Here is a 12,345-nt window from a genome sequence, read left to right as displayed (position 1 = left end):
ACTTTCAAAAAACAATATCGGCAGACATTTCAAAGCAGCTAAGTTAGGAGAAAATATAAAGTAAAATTAAATTAATTTACAGCATAAACACGTTTACATTAATCACCTCTAAAATATTCCTATAAAATGGTAATTTGTCAGTATCTGAAAAAGCTGAACTTATTTTTTCAGATGTATAAGCTTATTATTATAAATTTAGTGAACAAATTAAAGGAGCAGGCACAAATAAGATATTATAAAGTGTCATTAATGTGATATAATGTTTTTCTGTAGTGTGAGGCCGTTTCTCAATACCAAGTTCGCAGAGTCTGGACTTCCGTCCTTTCGAGTTTGGACTTGCCAAGTTCGACTCAGAAGAACGAACTCTCGAGGACGGGAGGACGAACTGAATTCTGGGTTATGGCCCGTATCAAGTCCGCACAAGTCACCTCTCGATGCATCCTCGGTAAAAGGGGCGGATCAAGAACACATCCGGGGATTTGAACTGGACTTGGCTAGATGTGAACTTTAATTTAACTTTAATTTATTTTTAATTGATTTTATTTATTTATGTTTTAAATATTTCTATTATTTAGGTTTGATTTATTTTATCTCGGTTTTAGTTCTGTTTCAGTTTTCAAGTTAAGGCAACATTTCAAATTTTTGTTTAATTTTTATCTATAATTTTATTCCAGCTTTATTTCAATTAACAAAAATGTATTAATAGCTTTAATTAATTTTTGTACCCCTGTGCCATTCAATCAGTTCCTGTTTTTTTTTTACTCATATTTTTTCTCATTCAGATGAGGTTCGAACTGGAACATACAGACAGCTGTTTCACCCAGAGCAGCTGATAACTGGGAAGGAGGATGCTGCCAACAATTACGCCAGAGGCCATTACACCATTGGCAAAGAAATAGTAGACGTGGTAATTGATCGTGTTCGCAAACTGGTAAGACATTTTTCTCTATTTAGATAGGCAGGTTTTCTTGCAATTATGTTTCTTATAGATTTATTGATAGTTTTTTATTTTTTTTATTTAATAGTTTTTTGATTAACAGTTTGTATCTTTTTTTATTTATTTTATTTAGTGCGACCAGTGCACTGGACTACAAGGATTCCTCATCTTCCACAGTTTTGTTGCTGGAACTGGTTCAGGCTTTGCTTCACTGTTGATGGAGAGGCTGTCCTTTGACCATGGCAAGAAAGCCAAGCTTGAGTTTGCTGTTTACCCTGCACCTCAGGTACCACATTTTTATTCAGGTTCCTTCACTTTAAAGTCACGATGAGACAGAAGTAGTGACAGATCTTTTCTTACGTGTTGTGATGTACATCTAAGAGAAATGGATCATCCATAAGGGAAAAATGTTGGGCGGGTAATTTGCTTAATCCATCAGCAGATAGGGTGGAGTTCAAGCAAACTAAACGACTGGAAAAGACTGGCAATACATCACCAGAGAGAAGTCTGTTGTTAGACCGGAAGATTGAGCTATGACAGTTTGATTAAAAATTACAAGGTTGAAAAAATGTAAAAAAAAGGGGTGTCCAAACTCGGTCCTGGAGGGCCAGTGTCCTGCAGAGTTTAACTCTAACCCTAATTAAAACACACCTGAAGCTAATCAAGCTCTTACTAAGCATACTAGAAACTTCCAGGCAGGTGTGTTGTGGCAAGTTGGAGCTAAACTTTGCAGGGCACCGGCCCTCCAGGACCGAGTTTGGACACCCCTGCTTTAACACATAAAAAATTTTACTTCATCAGAATGGTACAAAGCTTCACTTAAATAATGTATTAAATGAAAAATATTATAAAATGGGCAATATCTTGGAAACCACCTGGAACACATTCAAGAACCTCAAAATTTCAGTCTAATGGATTATGAAAAACATTACAAGTACTTCAAACTGTTTACTATTGGCGTCATCTTCAGGTTTCCACCGCAGTGGTAGAGCCCTACAATTCAATTCTGACCACACACACCACCCTCGAGCACTCGGACTGCGCTTTTATGGTGGACAACGAGGCCATCTATGATATCTGCCGAAACAACCTGGACATAGAGCGGGCCACATACACCAACCTCAACCGCCTCATTGGCCAGATCGTGTCATCGATCACCGCCTCCCTGCGCTTCGACGGAGCGCTCAACGTCCATCTGAAACCAACCTGGTGCCATACCCTCACATCCACTTCCCTCTGGTCACGCACGCCCCAGTGATCTCCGCCGAGAAGGCGTACCACAAGCAGCTGTCCGTCATGGAAATCACCAACGCCTGCTTTCAGCCAGCCAATCAGATGGTGAAGTGCAACCCACGGCATGGGAAGTACATGGCTTGCTGTATGCTGTACCGTAGAGACGTGGTTCCAAAGGATGTCAATGCTGCCATTGGAAGCATAAAGACCAAGAGGACCATTCAGTTTGTTGACTGGTGTCCCACAGGGTTCAAGGTCAGCCTGTGTTCTACATTGGACTGAAAACTAAATTAACATAGCAATATATAGCAAACTAGTACAAGTGGAACAATGCTGTAACATAGCATGCAATAGTAATGTTTGTAAATATTTGCACGAGTTGTTAGGTGTGAAAAGATGTTTTAATTTTTACTATATTCAGGTTGTAGTTCCAGGAGACGATCTGGCCAAAGTTCAAAGGGCAGTCTGCATGTTGAGCAACACCACAGCCATCGCTGAGGCCTGGGCCCGTCTGGATCACAAGTTTGATCTAATGTACGCGAAGAGAGGCTTCGTGCACTGGTACGTCGGAGAAGGTATGGAAGAGGGCGAGTTTACGGAGGCCCGTGAAGATTTAGCCGCTCTCGAGAAAGATTATGAAGAGGTGGAGGTCGACACTCCCGAAGGAGAAGATGAAGAGGAAGAAGAAGAAATGTGATATTACTTGATATTATAATAAATATTGACATTTCACTTTTGGTAGTCTTTTAGGCATTTATTAATCAGCATTAAAAAAAATCTAGTAACCGATAGCCACTAATCAAACAGCTACAATGTACAGTACCTTACATCAGGAGTGTTACAGGTTACCACACTTACAGATAAAACAGTTCAGAAGGATTCTGCACCATAAATTGTCTTCAGAAACAGAAAGTTGTAGATGGCTTCGAAGATTTTTCAAAGCACAGCGACGGTGTGATTAAATGCTTCCTTCATTAATCGTCATTTTTTTGTTTGTTCTGTTGCAAGGCACATTTGATTTCTTTTAACCTGTACTTACATCAGTATACAGTAAGTGACTTTACTCTCTAACTTTACAGACTTGCATAATAACATCCTTCATATAAAACGTGCACAAGAATTGTCACAACCCAGCATGACAGTGTTTACATCAAAGTACCTGCACTTCTCTGCATCAGATATACAGTGCCAAAATAGATCACTTTACATATCTGTAATGTTGTAAACAGTGTTCGAATTATTTTAATAATATAATATTTCTATTATTTTTAATATGGTAGCTGTTTAAGGATAGCTTGATTCAGTTTAGGATAATTATACTGTTTTCCAAAGTCTGCTTAACACTAAGAAAGTCTTTCTACAGCAGACGTACTGTCAGGCTGGTCTGTTAATGCCACATTTCATTTCATGTTTAAATGAAATCAAAATGAAGTCCAACAAAGCCACTATATTCAAAATCACTGGCACGCTCATGGAACAGTTGGAGTGCATCTTTGGTCAGTTTTTAAACCAGAAATCCAAAATGCCAATATTGTCTGTTGTCGTTACACTGACAATAGGAAGGTTTCCTCACAAAATATAAAAGTACACAGTAAAGTTGTCTTACATGTGCATAAGGACCTATTTTAACATTTTCAGTTAAATTAGGTTATTTACATAAATGCAAAACCCCCATTGTTACATTACCTTTCTGATTAAAACGTTTGATTCTGAATCATAGTCTTAATGCATCTTACAGCATTTTAGGTTATGCAAACAAACTGAAATTAATATATTGTTAACCAACAGGCAGGTTCACATGCAATCTGTAGACCTTTCTGCATTTTCTGTATTGAACATATGAAAAAAAAATCATACCAAGATACAATACATATATAAGTGGCAGAGAATGAGCCGAAATCTGCTGAACATCTGAATTCTGTGGGCACAGATTCTTTGTGGACCTGCAGAAACCCAAACCTGTTACGATCAAAGTGCATCTAAAGAAAAAGGGAGGAAAATGACATTTCACATTCTAGTGGAAAGGTTCAGGCAGAAGAACATCACTGCATTATAAAACCTGCCCGCGGGGGAAGACCAGCGCCGAGCCCTTGAGGGAGTGCTTGTGGGTATGGACATGAATATGATGGCACCATGTTTGGCAGAGGAGCACCGATGCTCTGAGGGTTGTAAGGCATTGCTGATGATGTTGGAGCTGGTCTTGCGTGAGCTGGAGAACCATTAGCTAGCATTTGGAAAGGTGCGGTGGAGTTATGGTTCTCCTGAGGTTGTGAAGGATCGTTAGAGGAACCCTGAGGAAGATGAACACCCTTCAGCACCATCTCCTGTAGCTTATCGATCTTCACACGCCTCAGATGTGCCAGCTTCCTCTTGCTCTGGTAGTCATCAATAAAGCTGTCCAGGGGCAAGGATCCATCCAAGAATGAATCGGCCATGTTCTACAAAACACGTGGGAGAATCTTAACATTGTGTAAAAATCAGTGTTATGGATTTCTGAAAATATTGTTACCTCGGTTTTTTCTTCAATCTTGGCTCCCTCGGTTTGTAAAAGAGCCAACAATGTGTCAAGTGAACTGTTACCTGAAAAAGATCCAATTTAAAACATGATTACATGCAAAATAACTTCAATATTTCATCAGTGTCATCCAGTTGTACTACGTTAGCAGGTAGAAAGACCCATTAATACACATTCATTTCTAATTGGACAGTTTAATGGGTTAAAAGAACAGTTCGCCCAAAAATGAAAACTTGCAGGAAATGTACTCACCCTCAGGCCACTGAAGATGTAGGTCAGATTGTTTCTTCATCAGAAGAGATTTGGACAAAATTAGCATTACATCACTTGTTCACCAATAGATCCTCTGCAGTGAATGGGTGCCGTCAGAATGAGAGTCCAAACAGCTGATAAAATCCACACTACTTCAGTCAATCAGTTATTGTCTTTATAATAGAAAAACTTTAATGAATTTGTTTATTACAAATGCACAGCTTTTTGTTTCACAAGACATTAACTGATAGACTGGAGTGGTGTGGATTACTGTGGATGTTTTTATAAGCTGTTCGAACTCTCTGACGGCACCCATTCACTGCCGAGGATCCATTAGTGAGCAAGTGGTGTAATGTTAATTTCTCCAAATCTTTTCCCATGATGAAATCCATTATCTAAATCTTGGACTGTCTGATGGCAAGTAAATCTTTAGCAAATGTACATTTTTGGGTGAATTATTCCTTTAAAAAATGAGGTGCTATGAGCATTTTGCATTGCTTTTATAGAAACATTGTACCGGATAGTGACCAAACAAACCCAAAAAGAGCACAGGTCTAATAATAGAGGGAGTGTTTTACATAGTGTGGATAACTTTACATCAGTGTAGAGTTTCTTTGGGAAACGATTAAAGCAGTCTTTATATCAGTGTAATTCTAAGCTGTCTGCTGTATCCTACTGACCCCGATAACTCACTTTCAAAACATCTGCCCTGCTAAATCATTACGCTGACAACACAAGATAAAAGATTTCTTAAAATAAATCATGGAGAAAACAGGATAAATATAAAGCACAAAATACAGCCCTTTAACACTGATATTTGTGTGCAGATTTGACCTGGGATGATCAGTATCAGCTGCAACTGAAATAAAGAGGAAGCATTATGTGACCAAACAGGTTCACCATGATACTTTATTGTTTTACACCAAAGAAGGAAGACAAAAAAGGTTTGGATAAAAGAAAGATGTGCTCTTTTGTGGTCCCGTCTACACCGGAAAATTTACATGAGTATTTGGATACTCCGGTCATGCTTAAAAAATGTCTGAAATCATGCATGTCTCAAATGCTGCAGGATGTTTTCTCTTCACTAACTTCCTCACTTAAATAAGCTGCTGTTTTGGTGATTTTTTCCAGGACATGTCTTGGTCGAGATTTCTAATCTGCCTAAAATGCCCGGGTTTTGGTTTTGTTTTCATGTTGACGTTCTCTCTATAGTCCTCATACCTTTTATACACAAGTATTTGCATTGATTTGACAATCTCTCTGTAGATCCCACCTTCTCGCACTTCACGATTGGTTGATTATGTACAATGCCTGCACGCTATTGGACTTTTGAGTCATTAGCAAGTATGAAAACAACAGAAAAACTAAGGCAAAACCCAGACACCACTTCATCTATTGATTTCTCACTTGAACAAACACTGGTGAAAATGGTTTGAGAGTGAGAGTGAGTAAGTTCATATCTGACCTAGCGTGGACCTGCGGAGCTGGTAGGACTCGTGCAGATCTTGTAAACAGCAGTAGCGTTTGGTCAGCTGGATCTTCTGATGGTCCAGTTCAGGCTGCAGGCTCAGGTTCTGCTCCGCCAGGCTGCGGTTACTGGCGATCGTCAGCTCTTTATTCTGCTGCATGTCCTGCATCTGTCACAGCAACAGCGCAGAGTCACAAACCATACTTCAAGGATCTTTTCAGCTATGCAGCGATGCAATTTACACAGCTCATGCACAATGAAATAAGGAACAAAAAACATCTAAAATACCTCAAATAATTTAATGAAACTATGTCTAAAATTTAAAATGTGTTTTAATAAAACTTAATATAATTTAATAAAATGTACTGCTTAAGAGAGCACATGATTTGTATATATATATATAAACATAAAAAAGCATTTAAAAGGGCCTAAAATAATGTAGTAAAACGATAATTTATGTAATATGACAATAAATAAATTCGATCAATAAATTAAAAACCAAGTTAATTATATGCACTTATAATATATATATATATATATATATATATATATATATATATATATATATATATATATAGAGAGAGAGAGAGAGAGAGAGAGAGAGAGAGAGAGGCCACAAATATTCTGACAAAAAACAAACAAACATTAATATAGCATAAAAAACGATTAATTTAGTATATTAATTTTTGCTTATTAGAACAATATTATATGACAATTTGGAAAATAAGAAAAACCTTTTACACTTTTTGACATTTTTAGACTCTAGGTGGGGTTTAACTCTAATAATCAATCATATTACGGTATTATCAGCATTGTTATATGTGACCCTGGAGCACAAAACCAGTCTGAAGTCGCTGGGGTATATTTGTAGCAATAGCCAACAATATATTGTATGGGTCAAAATTATCCATTTTTCTTTTATGCCAAAAATCATTAGGATATTAAGTAAAGATCATGTTCCATGAAGATATTTTGTAAATTTCCTACTGTAAATATATCAAAACTTAATTTCTGATTAGTAATATGCATTGCTAAGAACTTCATTTTAACAACTTTTAAAGGTGATTTTCTCAATATTTAGATTTTTTTGCACCCTCAGATTCCTGATTTTCAAATAGTTGCATCTCGGCCAAATATTATCCGATCATAACAAACCATACATCAATGGAAAGATTATTTATTCAGCTTTCAGATGATGTAGAAATCTCAATTTCGAAAAATTTACACTTAAGCCTGGTTTTGTGGTCTTGGGTCACATTTGTACTTTTATAAAGGTACCACCTCAGTTACAGCTTTTTGTTTTGGCAAACAATAACACAGGCAAACAACAAAGTCAAAAGTCATATTTAAGGATGAGGCACCGAGCAACACTGCCGGAATACCCTAGCAACCGTATTGCAATGCCTTGAAAAACACTTAACCCTCTGGTAACGTTACTATTTGGTAATTTTTGACCGAAAAATTGTACATTTGGGTTTTTTTTAACTTTAATTTTTTTTGTTCCGTAAGTCAGCCGCTACGGGCGATCATACCATTAATTTGTAATCATTACAAGAATACCAAAATCGTGTAATGAGCAAGTGTTATTATCTTAATATCAGGTCGTCCCATCACTGAAGCAGGAAGATAACACCGGGATTAAACCCACCTCGTCCATCTCCCCGACCATCCTCCGGAGCTGGTCATCGTCCTCCAGCAGGCCGTGCAGCTGTGTGGAAGAGTACGACTGCAGTCTGTTCTCCAAGCCGGACATTTCTCCCATGGCTTTGTTATTGTGTCTCTCTCCGAAGACTCTCGTGTTGCTCCTCGACCGGAAGTCGAGTAATTCCCGTCAAATCAGCGCGTGACGTCAAGAGGCCATTCATGGAGAAGGATTGAGGAAATATGTTTTTTATATAATCATAGAATCGGATTAATATCTTTACAGTATATTTCCGTTAATACATTGTACTAATATATAATGTTATACATTATCTACTGATTGTTTTCAATTAAAATGTAGTGCTGTCAAACGATTAATCGCATCCATACGTATGCTTACTGTATATATTTATTATGTATATATAAATACACACACATGCATGTATATATTTCAGAAAAATATGTTATGTTTATATAAATATACAGACATGTAAATATATACTGTATGTGTGTGTATTTATATATACATAATACATTTACACAAAACACACATATATTATGTAAACAAAAACTTTTATTTTGGTAAATTCGTAATTTATTAATTAGTTAGTTAATTAAATTCCCTTTTGATGTCAAGGGTGGCTAATATAATACTATGATATTTTAGCATTGCTCCAGTGTTATTTTAGTATCACTGATGTACTATTATAGCTTTTTGATGAATTCAATTTTTATATTTTCTGTTTACACTGTAATTTTACTTTATTTTTGTTGTGCGTTTCTGTTATTTTCATATGTATATTTTTTAAATGTCTGTATCACTTTAATTTTAGTATTCCAAAACTTAATGAAAACTAATGGAAATGTTGCTTTTGCAACTATTACATTTATTTAATTTATTTTTTTGGTTACACTTTATTTTAAGGTCTCCTTGTTACAGTGTAATTATACATTTAAGTACTGAGTAATATTAATTAACTCCATGTATTTACTATATGTTTTGGGTTAGGATTAGGGTTACCTGCATGTAATTATTATGCATGATTTATTGTTATTATAATAGTAAGTAAACAATGACACCTTAAAATAAAGCGTTTTCTTTTTTGTAAGGTTTTAATTAAATAATTATGTATTTAAGGTTTTACATGTATTTTACTGTAAAGAATACCATTCTGTATGTCTAAAAAAAAATCTTGTAAATCTCTACATGGGAATTTAAGAGTTGACAATCAAAAATGACAATACAAATATATTCCGGCTTCTTTCATTCTTTATTTGAACAGAATCTGAATAAAACAAACCTGTGCTTTGTTCTCACAGACCACAAAGACTCATTTATTACTGTCTGGAAACATTTCAAAGTACTCACATACACATTTCTGATTTTTAATATAAAATGCTACAATATGAACTCAGAATCTACGTTTGGAATATATGTTTTAATTGTAATACAACAAATTTAATCCAAGTTACTAGATACACTGTTTTTCTAACTATAATTGATTTTATTTGTGCTTTTGTCTCACTAGGTTCTATGAAATCCATATTTAATATCATACAGTTCAAATATATTTATACAATATGATAATAAAATCATAAACTTAGTTGAAACCTCTTCTGCTTCTTTCCAGGTCTTCTGTGAATAGAGCTGAATCATGTGTTGATGTTAACACGCAGCAAGTGTTTGTGTTCACTCTGGCACAGCTCGCCTAGATCTAACTGAAGGATCTTGAGTCAGATCCAAGGTCTGAATGACTCACGCACAATATGGTCATGTGGGTTTGGAAACGTGCGTCACTCGCTGCGTTGGTAAAGTACGTAAAAATATCATACATCTGTGAGCCTGGTGTGTTTGGGAAAGCGCCAGTGATGCTGTGTTTGTATCTCATCATGGTTTGTGTGTTTGATCAGCAGGATGCTTCAGGTTCGGGTAAGGGATGTCATCTGCCCGGATACAGGGGTGCAGGAATAAGGGTGATACTCCTACTCAAACACGAATAAGAAAGAAAAATATAAAGATGAGTTTAAAGTTCAGTCATTTGCTCATGGAACAGCATCCCTTTGGGTCCCAGTACTCACAGTTAGGCGGAGGGGTCAGAATTAGGAGGGTTTGGACAACATGACGCACTCATTGGCTTCAGAGGAATCTTCACTGATGGAAGGGAGTCTTTGGGATACTTTGACTGGGAGAAGACGACACCAGTGTAACAGATAACATGCATGCACTACTGTGTTTTTATTTATTTATAAAAATTAATATTTTTACTCAGCAAAGAGACATTAAATTAAATTGATCAAAAGTGACTTTAGAAACATTTATAATTTTACTAAAGATTTCTATTTCAAATAAATGCTGTTCTTTTGAACTTTCTGTTCATTAAAGAGTCCTGAATTTTTTAAAATATATATATATTTTACTTTTTTTTTTTAAATAAATAAATTATATATATATATATATATATATATATATATATATATATATATATATATATATATATATATATATATATATATATATATATATATATATAGGCATTTTTTTTTTATTATGATAGGACAGTTATTAGACAGTAAGTGAAGTTGGAGAGAGATGGGGGGTGAGATTGGGAAAGGTCTGTGAGCCGGGACTCGAATTCAGGACTATTTTAATTATATATATATATATATATATATATGCACACACACACCCACACACACACTTTAAATTATTATATATTTTTATAATTTATAAGTACATAAAAATATAAAGATATACATTTTTTTTTACATTATTTTTTATTATTTGATAATAATTATATATATATATATATATATATATATATATATATATATATATATATATATATATATATATATATATATATATAAATAAAATCAAATATATAAAATATGTATATTTAAAAATATATATTTTTATATATATCTTTAATTAATGTATTTTAATAATAAATAGTTAAAATATAAATTAAGTTTTTTTTTTCTAAATAAATTATGTAAATATAAATATATAAATATGTGTATATATACATTCTAATGAATATTTTTTGTCATAAATAAATGTGTTAACATTTATAATAGAATATAAAATATAATAGAAAACAGTTATTTTAAATTAAAATAATATTTCAAAATATTAAATTTATTTAATTATGTTTTTACTGTATTTTTGATCAAATAAATGCAGCCTTGGTGAGCATAAGAGACTTCTTTCAAAAACATTAAAAAGCCTTAGTGACTTTTGAACAGTAGTGTATGTTTTGTAAGAGTAAGTACCCAGGGTCCAAGATTAGCTTTGGTAGGTTGATTCTCACAAAAAAAAAAATTGATTTAATGCGCTTACATTAGATGAAAAATTAGAGCTGGAATTTAAATTATGCACTTTGTTGCAATTCCTACCACCAGCCAACTGGCCAGAAACAATTTAATTTATCCAAGGCCAATTGTTAATTCTGGACTCTGAATAAACAAACATTTTCATGCAAACACATCATTCATCGCTGCACAAATGACCACATATTACACACAGAGACATTTCAGCCAAGATGACAACAACTATGGTTATTAGGAGGGACACATGAGTAGTAGTAAGTGTTATACAGTGCCTTTTCAGCAACACTGTGGAATTAAAAGAAGAAATATTAAAGATTAAATCACAACCCACTCAAACATCTTGATAAGATCTTCATGAGTGTATTAGTAATCTAACCTCACCTCTTCATCACTGTTGTTGTGTTCCTCCGACTTTCCAGGTTTCTTCTTCTCTTTCTTTTTCTTCTCATCCTCCTTCTTCTTCTTGTCCTTGTCGGGCAGGATGTCGTCCAGCCAGGCCAGATCATGCTGCGAGAAGATCAGGTCCAGCATCTTCCTCACGACCAGCAGGCCCAGAATCTGGAGGAACCAGTCACATGACAATAGGGCAGGAGAACGGCATCCAAATGCAAAGAAAATTAAATGCTTATAATGCTGAGAGTCACAAATGGGTGAAGAAAAATCCAGATCATATTTTATCCCACAATTAAATAAAAAACAAAAAGTACATATAAAATTAAATATTTGGCCTAAAGAAACTAAAGCCTATTTTAGGATCTTTTAAATGGTTTAGCACTATGACATTATTTTAATGGAAATTCAGCTATTTTCAATTACTATAAACATTTTCAGATTAAAAATAAAATGCATGCTAGATTAGTGTTGTTTTTGGAGGCCTGTTTTAATTTTAGTTTTAGTCTAGTCTTTATTAGTTTTAGTCACGTTCATGCTCTTTTTAGTCTAGTCTAGTTTCAGTCAACTAAAAGTCTG

General features: G+C 34.7%; 2 protein-coding genes and 1 pseudogene across 3 annotated transcripts in view; 1 reads left to right on the top strand and 2 right to left on the bottom strand.

Annotated features, from left to right (window-relative positions):
• Window positions 1-126: 126 nt before the first annotated feature.
• LOC306866246 (tubulin alpha chain, testis-specific-like) lies at window positions 127-2,867 on the top strand (annotated as a pseudogene). Its single transcript has 5 exons — window positions 127-136; window positions 783-931; window positions 1,071-1,223; window positions 1,908-2,425; window positions 2,592-2,867. The product of its transcript is annotated as a tubulin alpha chain, testis-specific-like (transcript).
• A 40-nt stretch (window positions 2,868-2,907) lies between these two features.
• LOC306866016 (vacuolar protein sorting-associated protein 37B-like) lies at window positions 2,908-8,232 on the bottom strand. Its single transcript, XM_079410957.1, has 4 exons — window positions 8,054-8,232; window positions 6,403-6,574; window positions 4,680-4,750; window positions 2,908-4,608 (listed from the first exon to the last, which is right to left on the bottom strand). Exons 1-4 carry the CDS (start codon window positions 8,165-8,167, stop codon window positions 4,213-4,215), a joined length of 753 nt encoding a protein of 250 aa, XP_079267083.1. The 5' UTR covers window positions 8,168-8,232; the 3' UTR covers window positions 2,908-4,212.
• A 1,702-nt stretch (window positions 8,233-9,934) lies between these two features.
• slc4a5b (solute carrier family 4 member 5b) overlaps window positions 9,935-12,345 on the bottom strand; it is a gene marked incomplete at its 3' end in the record, with an annotated part of 33,022 nt that continues 30,611 nt past the window's right edge. The window contains exons 24-26 of the mRNA XM_079411342.1: window positions 11,758-11,934; window positions 10,175-10,229; window positions 9,935-10,029 (exon numbers count right to left, since the gene is read on the bottom strand). Of these exons, the coding sequence (XP_079267468.1) occupies window positions 9,935-10,029; window positions 10,175-10,229; window positions 11,758-11,934 (327 nt within the window). The remainder of the gene's footprint in view (window positions 10,030-10,174; window positions 10,230-11,757; window positions 11,935-12,345) is intronic.

Source organism: Barbus barbus (genome assembly GCF_936440315.1).
Source record: "Barbus barbus genome assembly, chromosome: 47".
Classification (NCBI taxonomy): domain Eukaryota; kingdom Metazoa; phylum Chordata; class Actinopteri; order Cypriniformes; family Cyprinidae; genus Barbus; species Barbus barbus.
Note: the sequence above shows the minus strand (reverse complement) of the source record. Positions and strands in the feature narration are given on the sequence as shown.

Excerpts from the sequence above, each read along its gene's own strand:
- LOC306866016 (XM_079410957.1), bottom strand. The coding sequence starts at position 8,167 with ATGGGAGAAATGTCCGGCTTGGAGAACAGACTGCAGTCGTACTCTTCC. Across the intron at positions 6,575-8,053 it reads TGGTCGGGGAGATGGACGAG|ATGCAGGACATGCAGCAGAA; the intron begins GTGGGTTTAATC and ends TTGCTGTGACAG. Across the intron at positions 4,751-6,402 it reads GCTCCGCAGGTCCACGCTAG|GTAACAGTTCACTTGACACA; the intron begins GTCAGATATGAA and ends GATCTTTTTCAG.